General features: G+C 46.8%; 1 protein-coding gene across 8 annotated transcripts in view; it reads left to right on the top strand.

The window, feature by feature from the left end:
• Positions 1 to 12973, top strand: part of EDARADD (EDAR associated death domain) — a 116247-nt gene that overhangs the window by 89080 nt on the left and 14194 nt on the right. For 6 of the 8 annotated variants that reach the window (XM_042960483.1, XM_042960484.1, XM_007086042.3 and 3 more), the window contains one exon: positions 3668 to 5855. In XM_042960483.1, coding sequence (XP_042816417.1) covers positions 3668 to 4050 — 383 coding nt within the window. In that variant the 3' untranslated portion in view covers positions 4051 to 5855. Of the gene's footprint in view, positions 1 to 3667; positions 5856 to 12973 lie in introns of those variants that run through there. The other 2 variants (XM_042960480.1, XM_042960481.1) reach the window with 2 other exon arrangements.

Genomic DNA, 12973 nt, shown 5'->3' with positions numbered 1-12973 from the left:
TGACAGCTCAGAGCCTGGAGTCTGTTTCAGATTCTATGTCTCCCTCTCTCTCTGCCCCTCCCCCACCTGTACTCTGTGTCTCTCTCTGAAAAATAAACATTAAAAAAAAAAAGAAATTGACAAACATTTTTTTTTTTACTTGGTGCTGACAAAGGTCAAGTGAGATGAACCCCATCGCTGTTCCCTGATTGGAGTATAAATTGGTAACCACTGTTATTTCTGGAAAGCAGTTTTGGGCTCATGCATTGTCAGCTGTGGAATGCTCATATTTTTGAGCCTAATAATCCCGTTACTGGGAAGGTGAATAAAGATGTGGCCAAGAGTATATATGCAAGGGTCTGCATCAAATTGTTCCTCATTGTCATGAGAATTTGTGAAAACCCTAAATGGTGAGTAGTTTATACAAAACCTATAATGGTATACAATTTCCAAATTTTCTACACCGAATTGATATTAGTCTTTCTTTTAATTAATCTGAGGTAGGTTTTATAGGATGGATGAAGTTCAGGGAACAGAGCAGTCCAGCTTGTCTAGAGCACAGGTTATATTTAAGGAAGTCATGGGAAATAAGGGGCACCTGGGTGGCTCAGTTGGTTAAGCATCCCACTTCGGCTCAGGTCATGATCTCACAATTCGTGAGTTTGAGCCCCACGTCGGACTCTGTTTTGACAGCTCGGAGCCTGGAGCCTACTTCAGATTCTGTCTCCCTCTCTCTCTGCCCCTCCCCTGCTTGCGCTCTGTCTCTCTCTTTCTCTCTCTCTCTCTCTCTCTCTCTCTCTCTCTCGGTCTCAAAAATAAACATTAAACAAAAATTTTTTAAAAAGGAAATAAGACAGGAATTGTAGCATGGAGAGTTTCCAGTAGAGGCTGGGACGTGGTAACTGGTTGGATACAATGAAAAAGTCTGCAAGGACACCAGGAAACTGCCAGTGTAAATAGGGGAGGCAGAGTCCTTTTGGTGCATGGGGTTGGGGGCAAGTTACTGTATCGTCTGCCCTGAGTTGGAGATTCATCTAGACATCAAGAGGGGCTTTCCAGTGGTCAGTTCTGGGGTGCAAAAGAGCAGTTATGCACTCATGCATTCACTCACTCAGCAAACAGTGCTTAAGCGTTTGCTGTATGCTAAGGGCTGTGCTGGGTCCGGCAGATGCAAAAAGGAGGGGCCTTCCGTTACAGCGGGAGCGCCTGGTGGGGGTGTTGGGAGTGGGGGAGGGGACCGAAGGGAGGGAGTGTGGACGGGGAGAGCTTAGTGCTAAGAACAGTACCAGAGCACCTTCTTGTAACTCTCAAGGACTCAGCAGTGAGACAGGCGGAGATCTCAGCATGTCAGACGACAGGGGAAAGGATGCAGCGGGGACATGGGGGTGTTGGGCCTGCGCTGTCAGAAGGAACCTTCCGGAAGGATGCAGCCTGCCGTGCCATATACAGTGTCCAAAGGGACAAAGGAGCATTGGGATCAGTTCCAGAAGCAGCCGTATCTAAGGAGGGGCTAGGGTGAAGGGGGGGCAGCCATATCTAAGGAGGGGCTAAGGTGAAGGGGGGGCAGCCATATCTAAGGGGGGCCGGGGTGGAGGGGGGCATTAGAAGCAGCAGGAGGGGTCCAGGTGACCTTCAAAGTCAAGTGGGGACCTGCGTGTTCATGTGATACGCTGTGCTGGTTATCACAGAAACAAAACACCGCTGGAGAAAGTTTGGAAAACAGAAGCGTAATCCTACCGAATTAAGATAATGACTGTTACTATCCTTGTACATTTCCTTCCAGAGTAATAGTAACATAGAGTTTTCACATAGTTCTAACACAGAGTACACACACATCTTACATCTTGCATTTTTCACTTAACATTATAGCACAAGCATTCTCTGGGTTGCTACACAGTGTTCATACTTACTTAACTAATATTCCGTCAAGTCGTACAACAATTTGTTTCACGAGCCCCTTCTCTTTGACATTTGTTTAAAAAATGGATAATAAGGATAAGACTGTAATTAAAAATTGTCATACGTAGTCTAGATTATCTCTTATTCCCAGAAGTTATGTTAACAGGTCAAAGAGCATGAGCGTAATCTTCATGGTCCTTGTCGTTTGTATTTGCCACCAGATCGTTCCCAACGATCACCAAAGTGACGCCCTTTTTTCCAAATTCCTTACTTTCCTAAATCGGGAAGTCCAGGGCTCAGTGTAGTAAAGGTCATTATAACCTCCCAGAATTTTCCAAGCTAGAGATCTCTAGCATAGCGTAGCTATTAAAATCCGTGGGGCGCCTGAGGAGCTTAGCTGGTTAAGTGTCACCTTCAGCTCAGGTCACGATCTCAGGGTCTGTGAGTTCAAGCCCCGCATTGGGCTCTGTGCCAACAGCTCGGTGCCGGGAGCCTGCTTCAGATTCTGTGTCCCCCTGTCTCTCTGCCCCTCCCCTGCTCGCTCGCTCTCTCTCTTCTCTCAAAAATAAATAAGCATTAAAAAAAAAAAAAAGGTGAAAATCCCTAGGCAGAAGGAGCCAGGAGACCTAGTGCTGATGTAGAATTTAAGTCACTTAGGTTACTATGTTGTGCAAACCCACTTGCAACTTTATTTTAAAGGACTTCTCTACCCCTTCCTCCCCCTCCTAACATGCTTCCTAGTATTAAAGTGAGCTAAAGATGACTGATGGAAGAATGTTGCCCTTCCTCTGGGCTGGGGCTGTGCCCTTCTTGGTGAGGCTCAGCTCAAAAGCCTCCTGTTCATCCAGCCCCCTGTGCACACCTCAGGCTGTTGGCTGCGCTTCAAAGGCAGCCCCGTGGGTGAAGAAAACACAGATAAAGGCAAAGCGATGATAAGGTGGCCGTAAATCTGAAAAGTACGTCTTCTGGCATTATCAATTATCACTCCGTTTCAAATATGCATATGGGGTGGATATTCCAGTTTTCAGTGTGTGGTGTGTGTGTGTGTGTGTGTGTGTGTTTCAAGGCCTTTTAAAACGTTGCACAATCCTTTATACCCTAATGTGCTGTGTGTTTGGCATTAAAGAGCTGTCAGGGCTGACTTGTAGCTTGGAAAGGGTAAGGGTTGAGGTACAGGCAAGTATGGGCTGGTTTACTCACGGGACAGAGTCTGACTCCCGCTGGTGACCTGCCTACAGAGAGAGCCTTGCTCCTCGGATCCCAGATTTTGGTCCACACTGTCACAAATGCACAATGTAAGACACAGGGAGTCTCCAAAAAAAAGGGAAATCGACTGTGTAAAAGCTTACTAGTGCTCCGGCAAAGCAACCCATCCTTGGTTGTCAAGAACACCACATTTGTTGGGGCGCCTGAGTGGCTCAGTCAGTTAAGCGTCTGACTTTGGCTCAGGTAATGATCTTGGGGTTCGTGGGTTTGAGCCCTGTGTCGGGCTCTGCACTGACAGCTCAGAGCCTGGATCCTGCTTTAGATTTTGTGTCTCCCTCCCTCTCTCTGCCCCTCCCCTGCTTATACTCTGTCTCTCTCTCTCTCTCTCAGAAATAAACATTAAAAAAAAATTTTTTTTTAAACACATTTGTTGTGGGGGTCTACAGAAATGAGTATTCTGAAACATTCCTCTGTAAGATACGGTGTGTGGTACCTACTCGAGCGGGAGAATAAAGGACCGAGGAGATGGACGCATGCGCTCGCTGCCTTGCTGACGTGGGGACTGTGTTGTCTGTTTCTGCAGATATAAGCAGAGGCGAGTCCTGCAAGGAGGACTGCACTTGTTCTGCCTGCTCGCTCCGGGCCCCCACCATAAGTGACTTACTCAATGATCAGGACTTACTAGACGTCATCAGGATAAAGCTGGATCCGTATCACCCGACAGTAAAAAACTGGAGGAATTTCGCAAGCAAATGGGGCATGCCCTATGACGAACTGTGTTTCCTGGAGCAGAGGCCTCAGAGCCCCACCTTGGAGTTCTTGCTCCGGAACAGTCAGAGGCCGGTGGGCCAGCTGATGGAGCTCTGCAGGCTCTACCACAGGGCCGACGTGGAGAAGGTCCTGCACAGGTGGGTGGATGAGGAGTGGCCCAAGAGGGGGCGTGGAGACCACCCCAGGAACTTCTAGACCTCTCTGCTTCCCGCTGGCCTCTTTGGACATTGAAACAGCCACAGGTTAAGGAGGAATGTGGATCTGTTCTTTCTTAAGGGTTTAGGATGAGGACACATGACAGTGGACATTGGTTTTCCCCAAAGCTGGTGGTTTTTTTTTTTGGAGGGGTAGGTTGTGTCTTGGTGGTGGATTTTTGTTTGTTTAGTTTTGCACATCTGTTTTAATTTAACATTTGAATCTGGAATTGGGAAAAATATTTTGTAGACTCACATAGGGACCAGGGCCAAAGACTACAATCAGAATGGACTCATGCCATGATGAAAATAAAATTATCCTCTCCCTTAAATACTGTGGAAGATTGAAATAAGAACTAAGATTGTTGATGGCCCCAGTTGATCATCGTCCATAGGATCCTTCATGCTGGACGGGACGCCCACAGCTTAGAAGAAAACATAAGGGACATTAAAACCTTGGTTTGCGAGTATCATTCGTGCCAGAAACATGCTTGTAATCCAAAGCACTTGTCTGTCAAAGCGAATTTCAAGAACCGTTGGCTCAGTTGTGACCATGTGACATTCAGCGTCACGTACGACTCATATGGCAAGACATCGCTTGTTTATCAAGTTAGAATTTATTAGAAGCGTTTGCTCGTCTTGCAGGACACTAGCAGAACGAGTTACTCACAATCCAAGGTTTTACTGTACTTAGGTGAAGTAGCAGGATATTGGTAGTATGGGGCCATGCCTTCAGACCACATGTGCCATTTTTTTATTCAAATACTTTTGTCATCCGTGCACTGTCAAAAATGTCATCTGCTCAAGTATTTTTGCAAGAAATAAAAAATAGTGGTTTGGGGAGGAAAGAGTCAGGAATCAGGAGGGAGAATAAGGACCTTAGGAAAGTGTTTCACAAAGAGAGTACACAGAATGCCCTTTGTTACCCAAGACTTTTTAAAAATTAACTTAATATGTACTTTTCCATCTTTTGTGTAAGGCTGAGTGTTTTCACCCATGAGATCAAGCTTCGTTAAGAAACAAATAAAACTCACCAGGCCCAACGTTGGAATGTAACCACTTCCAGTACCTACTGTCCCAGCTGGATACAGAGTCACGAACAAACACTACACAGAGGTTTAGCCAAGAATGGGGAATCTTTCACGCTGACGCTGGGGCAGGAGATCGGCATTAAAATCCAACTTTTAAAAGATTTCAGACCGAATGAAAAATTGGTTCCAAAGAATATCTGATGTTCTTAGATGGTTTTAGGGGGAGGTGAAGTGTGGTTGATAGAAGGGTTTGCTGCTGGAAAGATGGGAGGAAAAAGCCCTTTCCCTCCTGCCATCTCCCCCTCCCCCCTCCCCCCTCTAGGTCTCCACCGTCTCCAAATGGAGACAGAAAAGAGCAGGTGGTCCTCCACCCTCAACCCCAGCCATCATTCCCATGGTGGGAGGATGGAAAGGTTCCCTTATTCCCAGAGACTCCCTCCACCCCCAGTGACACAAGAGAGAGGGACAGCGCCAGAAGAAAGGGCAGCCTGGTGGAGGAGAGGATTGGAATAAGAACACCCCCACCACGGCACCCTCCCTCCCCTGCTGCACCATCTTCCCTGGTCTTCCCCGTCCCCCCCCCCCCAATTCCCAGCTCAGTGGATACTCTGCTCTATTGAAACCCATGGCACATCACATACCACCCTCGGTGGCTTGGAGCAGTAGCTGGGGGACGTGGCCTTCTAAATTTCCATTCAGTAGGGTCACAGCTGCAAATTTCACAAAAAAATTTAAGTTTGGGGCGCCTGGGTGGCTCAGTCGGTTGAGCATCTGTTGGCTCAGGTCAGGATCTCACTATTCATGAGTTCGAGCCCCACGTCGGGCTCACTGCTGTCAGCACGGAGCCTGCTTTGGATCCTCTGTCCACCCCCCCCCTCTGCCCCTCCCCCCCGGTTCTCTCTCTTTCTCTCACTCTCTCAAAAATAAACAAACATTAAAAAAAATTTAAGCTGCTAACATCCCAGATGTTAAATCTGGAGAATGGTGAAAATTTTTCCCATGAAAACGCTTGTTACACGTGGTGATTAGGTTCTTTAGAACTGTCAGTTTTGTATTTCCCAAATTTCTGAATTAAACGTTTTTCGTAAGCTGGCTTGGGAATGGTCCCTGTTGGCACTGCTTTTGGACATGTTTCCGATTTCAAACTCAAAATTTCTTTTTTTTTTTAAATATAATTTATTGACAAATTGGTTTCCATACAACACCCAGTGCTCATCCCAACAGTGCCCTCCTCAATGCCCATCACCCACTTTCCCCTCTCCCCCACCCCCCATCAACCCTCAGTTTGTTCTCAGTATCCAAGAGTCTCTTACGGTTTGCCTCCCTCCCTCTCTGTAACTTTTCCCCCCTCCCCCTCCCCCATGGTCTTCTGTTAAGTTTCTCAAGATCCACCTATGCCAAACTCAAAATTTCAATCTCAAAACAGACTTTGAACTCATCATCGTATCTTGAACATGGCTGTTGTTTGTAAATGTCAGCTGAGTTTACCTGTGAGTTGGATCAGAAACATTAACGGGCACCTGGGTGGCTCAGTCGGTTAAGTGTCCAACCTTGGCTCGGGTCATGATGTTATGGCTAGTGAGTTGGAGCCCCGTGTCAGGCTCTGGGCTGACAGCTCAGAGCTGCGAGCCTGCTTCCGATTCTGTGTCTCCCTCTTTGCCCCTCTCCCACTTGTGCTCGCTACCTCTCTTTCAGTCTCTGTCAAAAATGAGATTGTAAATAAACATTTAAAAATAGGGAAAACATTAATTTGACAAACATTTATTTAAAAAATGTTAAGACAGAATTTAGGTGATTCAGGTGTGGGCAGGGCTGAGTGTGTTCCTTTACAGTCAAATTCAGGACTTCCAGGAAAACAGTGTGAGCACAGGGTATCACCCCCTCATCTCTCCTTTTGGCATCATTATGTCCAAAGTCCTGATTGCTAGCTATTTCCACCACTGTCTACGAAGGCTTAAAATTCCTGTTTATAACTGCATGGGGGCAGTACTAGGGTGGACAGGATTTTTTTGCGCAGGGGAGTTGATGGACACGTGCTGTTTGAATTTGAAGCGACCATGATTGGCACATCCTCAAAATCTGTATCAGTTGGCATTTGAGTTCACGAAAAGCTTTAATTATTAGAAGTATGATATTAGCAGAGAGAAATTTAACTAAAAGGTTTTTTTTTAAGTCGAGCTCATTCAGCCCCTAGACTTTGATTAAAGGTAGGACAGCTTTTCTTTCTCTTCCATACAGACATATCAAAGAGAAATTAATTCTCAACTGAAATAGAACCAGAACTCCACTGCCTAATAAGCCAAAATAATTATCAAGTTAATTTGCAGCAAGTAAACAGAACAGCATAAATATGCCGAGACTCCGCAAAAGAGAGAGCGGAAAAGAAGGAAAGCGCTTTCTGATGAATTGATCAAATAACTTAAAACGCAAGTTCATTACACCTAAGAGTTTTTCTCATTATACTGCTCCGAAGGATCTAGGTTAAGCTGACCGCGCTAGAAATGAAACTGCTTATAACGAGGTCCTTTTGCTACTGGGAGGATGAAATCACTTCAGCTAAGTTCCAAGAGATGGTCTTCCGATAGTGTTACGGAGTGAGGCTTTATGTTACGAACCAATTTTATTTGCTCGCGTAGAAAATCACCGCGTGAGAGAGAGGGAGGCGAAGTCACGATAAACACCACACATGCCCGAGACACGTAGACCCAGAGGAAGGCTCGTGGAAAAGGAGGCTCACAGAGGCACGCTTTCCTTAAAATTTTTAAGATTGAAAATGGTTAGGGCTTCAGTTGTTTGCCAGGATTGCCCACCGATATTTCAGGATACCCCGTATGGACAAGTCGCCCATTGTGGTGACGCTGAATAACATTTACTCAGTAACATGGGAAATTTGCGGTAACACGTCAGTTTTTCCTGGAGAGTAATTTTTGTGTGGGACTGCCCTCTGCTGGAGCGTAGAATCTGCACACACATCCTTTCTGGTTTGGCTGCCGTCCTCAGAACAGCCTAGAACCAACCTTGTATTCATTATTGCTGTTATGTTAGAACCCTTATACGTAGCCCCGGATAAAAGATAGGAAGAGTGCAGTTACTTTACAAATTGACATAAGCAGAATGAGGCCAGCATATTTGAGATGAGGGTCCAGTGGCCCCAAGATGTCCATCGTCACATAGCCCTGTCATTCAGGTCCCGTATGTGACCAGTCTGTTCTAATAACAGTTCCACGGTCTGGGAATTGTCAGTAAGACCTTTCCTCCATGTAGATTTACAGTTAGCTATTTGTGGGTCCTTTATAATTTATAGTATAAAAAATAGATCCTTTTATTTATTTTTTTTTTTTTTTAATTTTAACGTTTATTTATTTTTGAGACACAGAGAGACAGAGCATGAATGGGGGAGGGTCAGAGAGAAGGAGACACAGAATCTGAAACAGGCTCCAGGCTCCGAGCTGTCAGCACAGAGCCCAACGTGGGGCTGGAACTCACGGACCGTGAGATCGTGACCTGAGCCAAAGTCCGCTGCTTAACCGACTGAGCCACCCAGGCGCCCCAAATAGATCCTTTTAAATACAATATTAATAACTAAGGTCTAGCAGATTTTCTTTCTTTCTTAAATCAATAAATGTTTCATTTAGTCTTGACCCAAGACCATCCTCCTTATAATATTTTCTGGTTCTGCCCTTCCTGTTCTAAAATCTTCCTCTCGGAGTGCCTGGGTGGCTCAGTCAGTTAAGCCTCAGATTTTGGCTCAGGTGATGATCTCACAGTTTGTGAGTTCGGGCGCCGCGTCGGGCTCTGTGCTGACAGCTCGGAGCCTGGCGCCTGCTTCGGATTCTGTGTCTCCCCCTCTCTCTGCCCCTCCCCTGCTCATGCTCTATCTTTCTCTCCCTCAAAAATAAATAAACATTAAAAATACATATTAAAAAATAAATACAATACAATCTTCGTCTCCTTTGGGGCCGTGTCTCTGCTCTTTGTGTTGCTCATTTTAGAGCTAGTCCCTCATTTCTCAAGTCAGATTTCCTCGCTGTGCCCATGGCCTTCTCCCTCCCAGCCGTGAGCTAATGTCTGCTTCCTTTCTCCCTTGCACATGCAGATGCAGTTTGTTGAATCATCTTCCGTATGTAATGACACTCTGGGCCTACTAGTGTTAAAAAATCGTTCCCTCCGAAACATTGTAACCGAAACATATATGACTACATCCGCCCCAAGAAGTGCGAATTCACACTCCACTTCCGAGCCCTGTACGCTTGGGTATAAATGGATGAGAGCAAGTCTTGCTTCTTCGGGGTCTAGAGACGCCTGTGTTGGGGGTCCCTGGGTGGCTCAGTTGGTTGATCTTCCGAGTCTTGATTTCGGCTCAGATCATGATCTCACAGTTCGTGGGGTCGGGCCCTGTGCTGGCGGGGTGGAGCCTGCTTGCGACTCTCCCTCCCTCTCTCTGCTCCTCCCCACTCACGCTGTCTCAGTCTCTCTCAAAATAAATAAATAAAAACTTAAAAAAAAAGAAAACATTTATAGAGAAGCCTATAGCCGTGGTGCCCCGGCTGGAGCCTTGGACAGGTGGGTGCCACAGCTGGGGAACTCACCACCTGGACGCCCACAGCAGAGGGCGGCCTGTCGTCTGTCCTCCTGGGGCTGTGCTTAGCTGAGTATGCCTGTAGAAACGAACGCCACCCTTCAACTGAAGTGATCAAAGCAGTCAACGGTGCAACTCGAGATGAAATGGTTGAGTTATTAACCCCTTTGGGAATGTAAAAAAGGGTAGCTTCTCACAGCTTCCCAAGCTGAGCCGTGCCCTTCTGTGTCCCATGACAGCTGGCCATTCCTTTGAGGCGTGCCTTCAGAGGCTTCCGGGAGGACGCGTCGTCAGCTGATAAAGGCAATGCTTTTAAACTACTGAATTTTTGTGATACTCTATTTATATACCTTAATGGCATGCTTTTTAGGCCGCCCTCATTTTGATCCCTCGTATGATTTCGTATTTGTCTTATAAATAACTAAAGATTATTTTGACTATAATAATGGGTACTACAAAATTAGAGATTGATGTCAACCACTATCTCTACTTGGTGCTTTTATGGAGATTCCAACACAATCAGTGATTGATGTGATCTGTTGGTCAGTCATCAGTCAGAAAACTTGTGAGTTTCTAAAATGTGTCCTGGGGTACCTAGGTGGCTCCATCAGTCAAGCGTTGGACTCTTGATCTTGGCTCAGGTCGTGATCTCACGGTTTGTGAGTTTGAGCCCCGTGTTGGGCTCTGTACTGACAGTGTGGAGCCTGCTTGGGATCTTCTGTCTCCCTCTTTCTACCCCTCCTGTGCTCACTCTCTCTTTCAAAAGTAAATAAAACATTTAAAAAATAAAGGGGCCCCTGGGTGGCTCAGTTGGTTAAGTAGCTGACTTCTGCTTAGGTCACGATCTTGAGGTTCATGAGTTTGAGCCCCGCATCGGACTCTCTGCTGTGAGAGCAGAGCCCGCTTCAGATCCTCTGTCTTCCTCTCTCTCTGCCTCCCTCTCTCTCTCTCTCTCTCTCTCAAAATAAACATTAAAAATAGAATAGGATAAAATAAATAAAATGTATCCTGGTCACTGGGGATGCAAAGATAAGCAACAACTTCCTACCCTCGAGAAGCCTATAGACAAGGGAGAATTTCTGTACATGATGAGAGAGATTCCTGGAGAGAGCGGGGCACGTGTAGTCAGCAATGGCAGAACAAAACTGAGAATCACTGAGGTAGGAAGAAAGGTAAGCAATCCACCCAGTGCTTCGGATACTGTGATGTCTGTAGGTAAAGGATGATTTTGTGGTTACGTTCTGCCTCTCCTAACTTCCTGTCTCTGGCCGGGGCTTGTCCTCTGAGCTGCCAGACATCACGAACTAATCGACTTGACATTTCCACATGGATGCTTTGGGTACCTCAGCTCAGCCTGTCCTAAAGGGGATCTGTTTCTCCCCAGAGTTCCCCTGTGTCACCACCCACCCTGTAGCCAATGTCATCATAAAGACCTTCCTTTCCTCTCCCACCAATTCCACCCCCCAAATGCCACTTAAGTCTCCTCCCCTGACTCCTTCTTGACCGTTATCGTACCCAAACATCCACCCTTCCTCACCCTGAAAGGGCCTCCCAGCCAGTCTCCATATAGCAGATGGAGCCTGTCATCACCATGTCAAACACCTCTTCAATGGGTTCTCATTTGTGAGATGAAGCCCTGTGTGACTGGCCCTGCTCCCACTGGGCGCCATCTTGCTTCGTTCTCCCCCGTCTCCTGATGCTTCAGCCGAGCTGGATTCTAGGTCCCCGAGGCCATCGTTCTTTCTCCTGCCCAAGTCCTCACCCGCTTGCCGCTTGCTCTGCCCTGTCCACCCGCAGCTGCACTCGCACCTGGACACACCACCCTTCCCAGCTGATCCTACGCCCCACCAGGCCTCACCCGCAACACCATTAGCTCAGGGAAACTGCACCTGACTCCCAGACTTGGCTGTCTTCCTGTCATTTACCTCATTTACCTCCACAGCACAAACCACGAACGTAACCCCTTGATTGCAGGGTCGTCCTGCGAGGCAGCAGACCCCCCAGGACAGGAGCCTTGCTTGTGCATTCACCTCTGGGTCATCAGTACTCCCTGGGCTAGGAGAGGTTCTAAATATGCTGAAGGAGTGAAATGGAGCTAGTGGATAAATAAATGAAAGACACTAAGTAAAGCGAAGCCTGTCTTTATGATCGCATGGCCTGTGAGGAGGAAATAGAAATACATTATTATAAATAGAAAATACAAAGCGAGGAGATTCGCTTCCCGAATCGTGAATGCCTCTGGACACTGGAACTCTTGTTCATTTTGATGACGTTCACCCCATCCCGTCCCTCTCGTGGGCTTAAAAGGTCAAAACAAAAATGTTGTGGAATTTAGGAATTTAGGTAGTGGTGACGGGCGTACTACAACTTTGTGAATACGCTAAAAGCCGCTGAATTGGGTATTTTAAAATGGTTGATATGGTGAATTTCATGTTGGGTAAATTGTACCCCAAGTGGGGGAGAAAAAGAGCTTAAAAAAAAAATCAGTGCTGTCCCCACAGGAGAACGTGAGGCAGAAAGGCCAGCTGCCCGCTGAGAGACAGGGGCCTGGTGCTGGAGGGGGGAAGGGGCAGGGAGAAGGCGGGAGGCGGGAAGGCGAACAAGAAGCTGGCTGCGTGCCTGAAGCAAATGTAACGTTCTCAAATAAAAATTTATTTTTTAAATAATAAAATGAAATGTAAAAGTAAAAACAGGGGTGCCCGGGTGGCTCAGTCGGTTAAGCGTCCGACTCTTGGTTTGGGCTCAGGTCATTATCTCATAATCTCGTGAGTTTGAGCCTGGCATCGGGCTCCAAGATGACAGAACAGAGCCTGCTTGGGACTCCCTCTCTCTCTGCCCTTCCCCAACTCATGCTGTCTCTGCCTCTCTCAAAATAAATAAATAAAGTTAATGGGGCAGCTGGGTGGCTCAGCCGGTTAAGCGTCCGACTTTGGCTCATGATCTCGTGGCTCTTGAGTTTGAGTCCCGTGCCGGGTTCTGTGCTGACAGCTCGGAGCCTGGAGCCTGCTTCGGATTCTGTGTCCCCATCTCTCTCTGCCCCTCTCCTGCTCACGCTTATGCTCTCTCTCTCTCTCTCTCTCTCTCTCAAGAATAAATAAACATTAAAAAAAATTTTTTAAGTTAAAAAAAAAGTAAAAACAGAAACCAAGGAAACAGGACAGCCAGTAAAGACTGGGCTCTGTGACCCCTAACCAGGTAAAGTGTCATCCTTCTTCATAGTGACAGCAAGGTGACAAGAAGCACCCTGGAGCCCCATTCTCCTTTGCTCTCCTCTCGACGTGCCTCAGGGCTGAAGATCTTCCTCCTCAGAGGGT

The sequence above is a fragment of the Panthera tigris genome, chromosome D2 (assembly GCF_018350195.1).
Source record: "Panthera tigris isolate Pti1 chromosome D2, P.tigris_Pti1_mat1.1, whole genome shotgun sequence".
Classification (NCBI taxonomy): domain Eukaryota; kingdom Metazoa; phylum Chordata; class Mammalia; order Carnivora; family Felidae; genus Panthera; species Panthera tigris.
The sequence above is the reverse complement of the archived record's forward strand: the minus strand, read 5'-3'. Positions and strand labels throughout refer to the sequence as shown.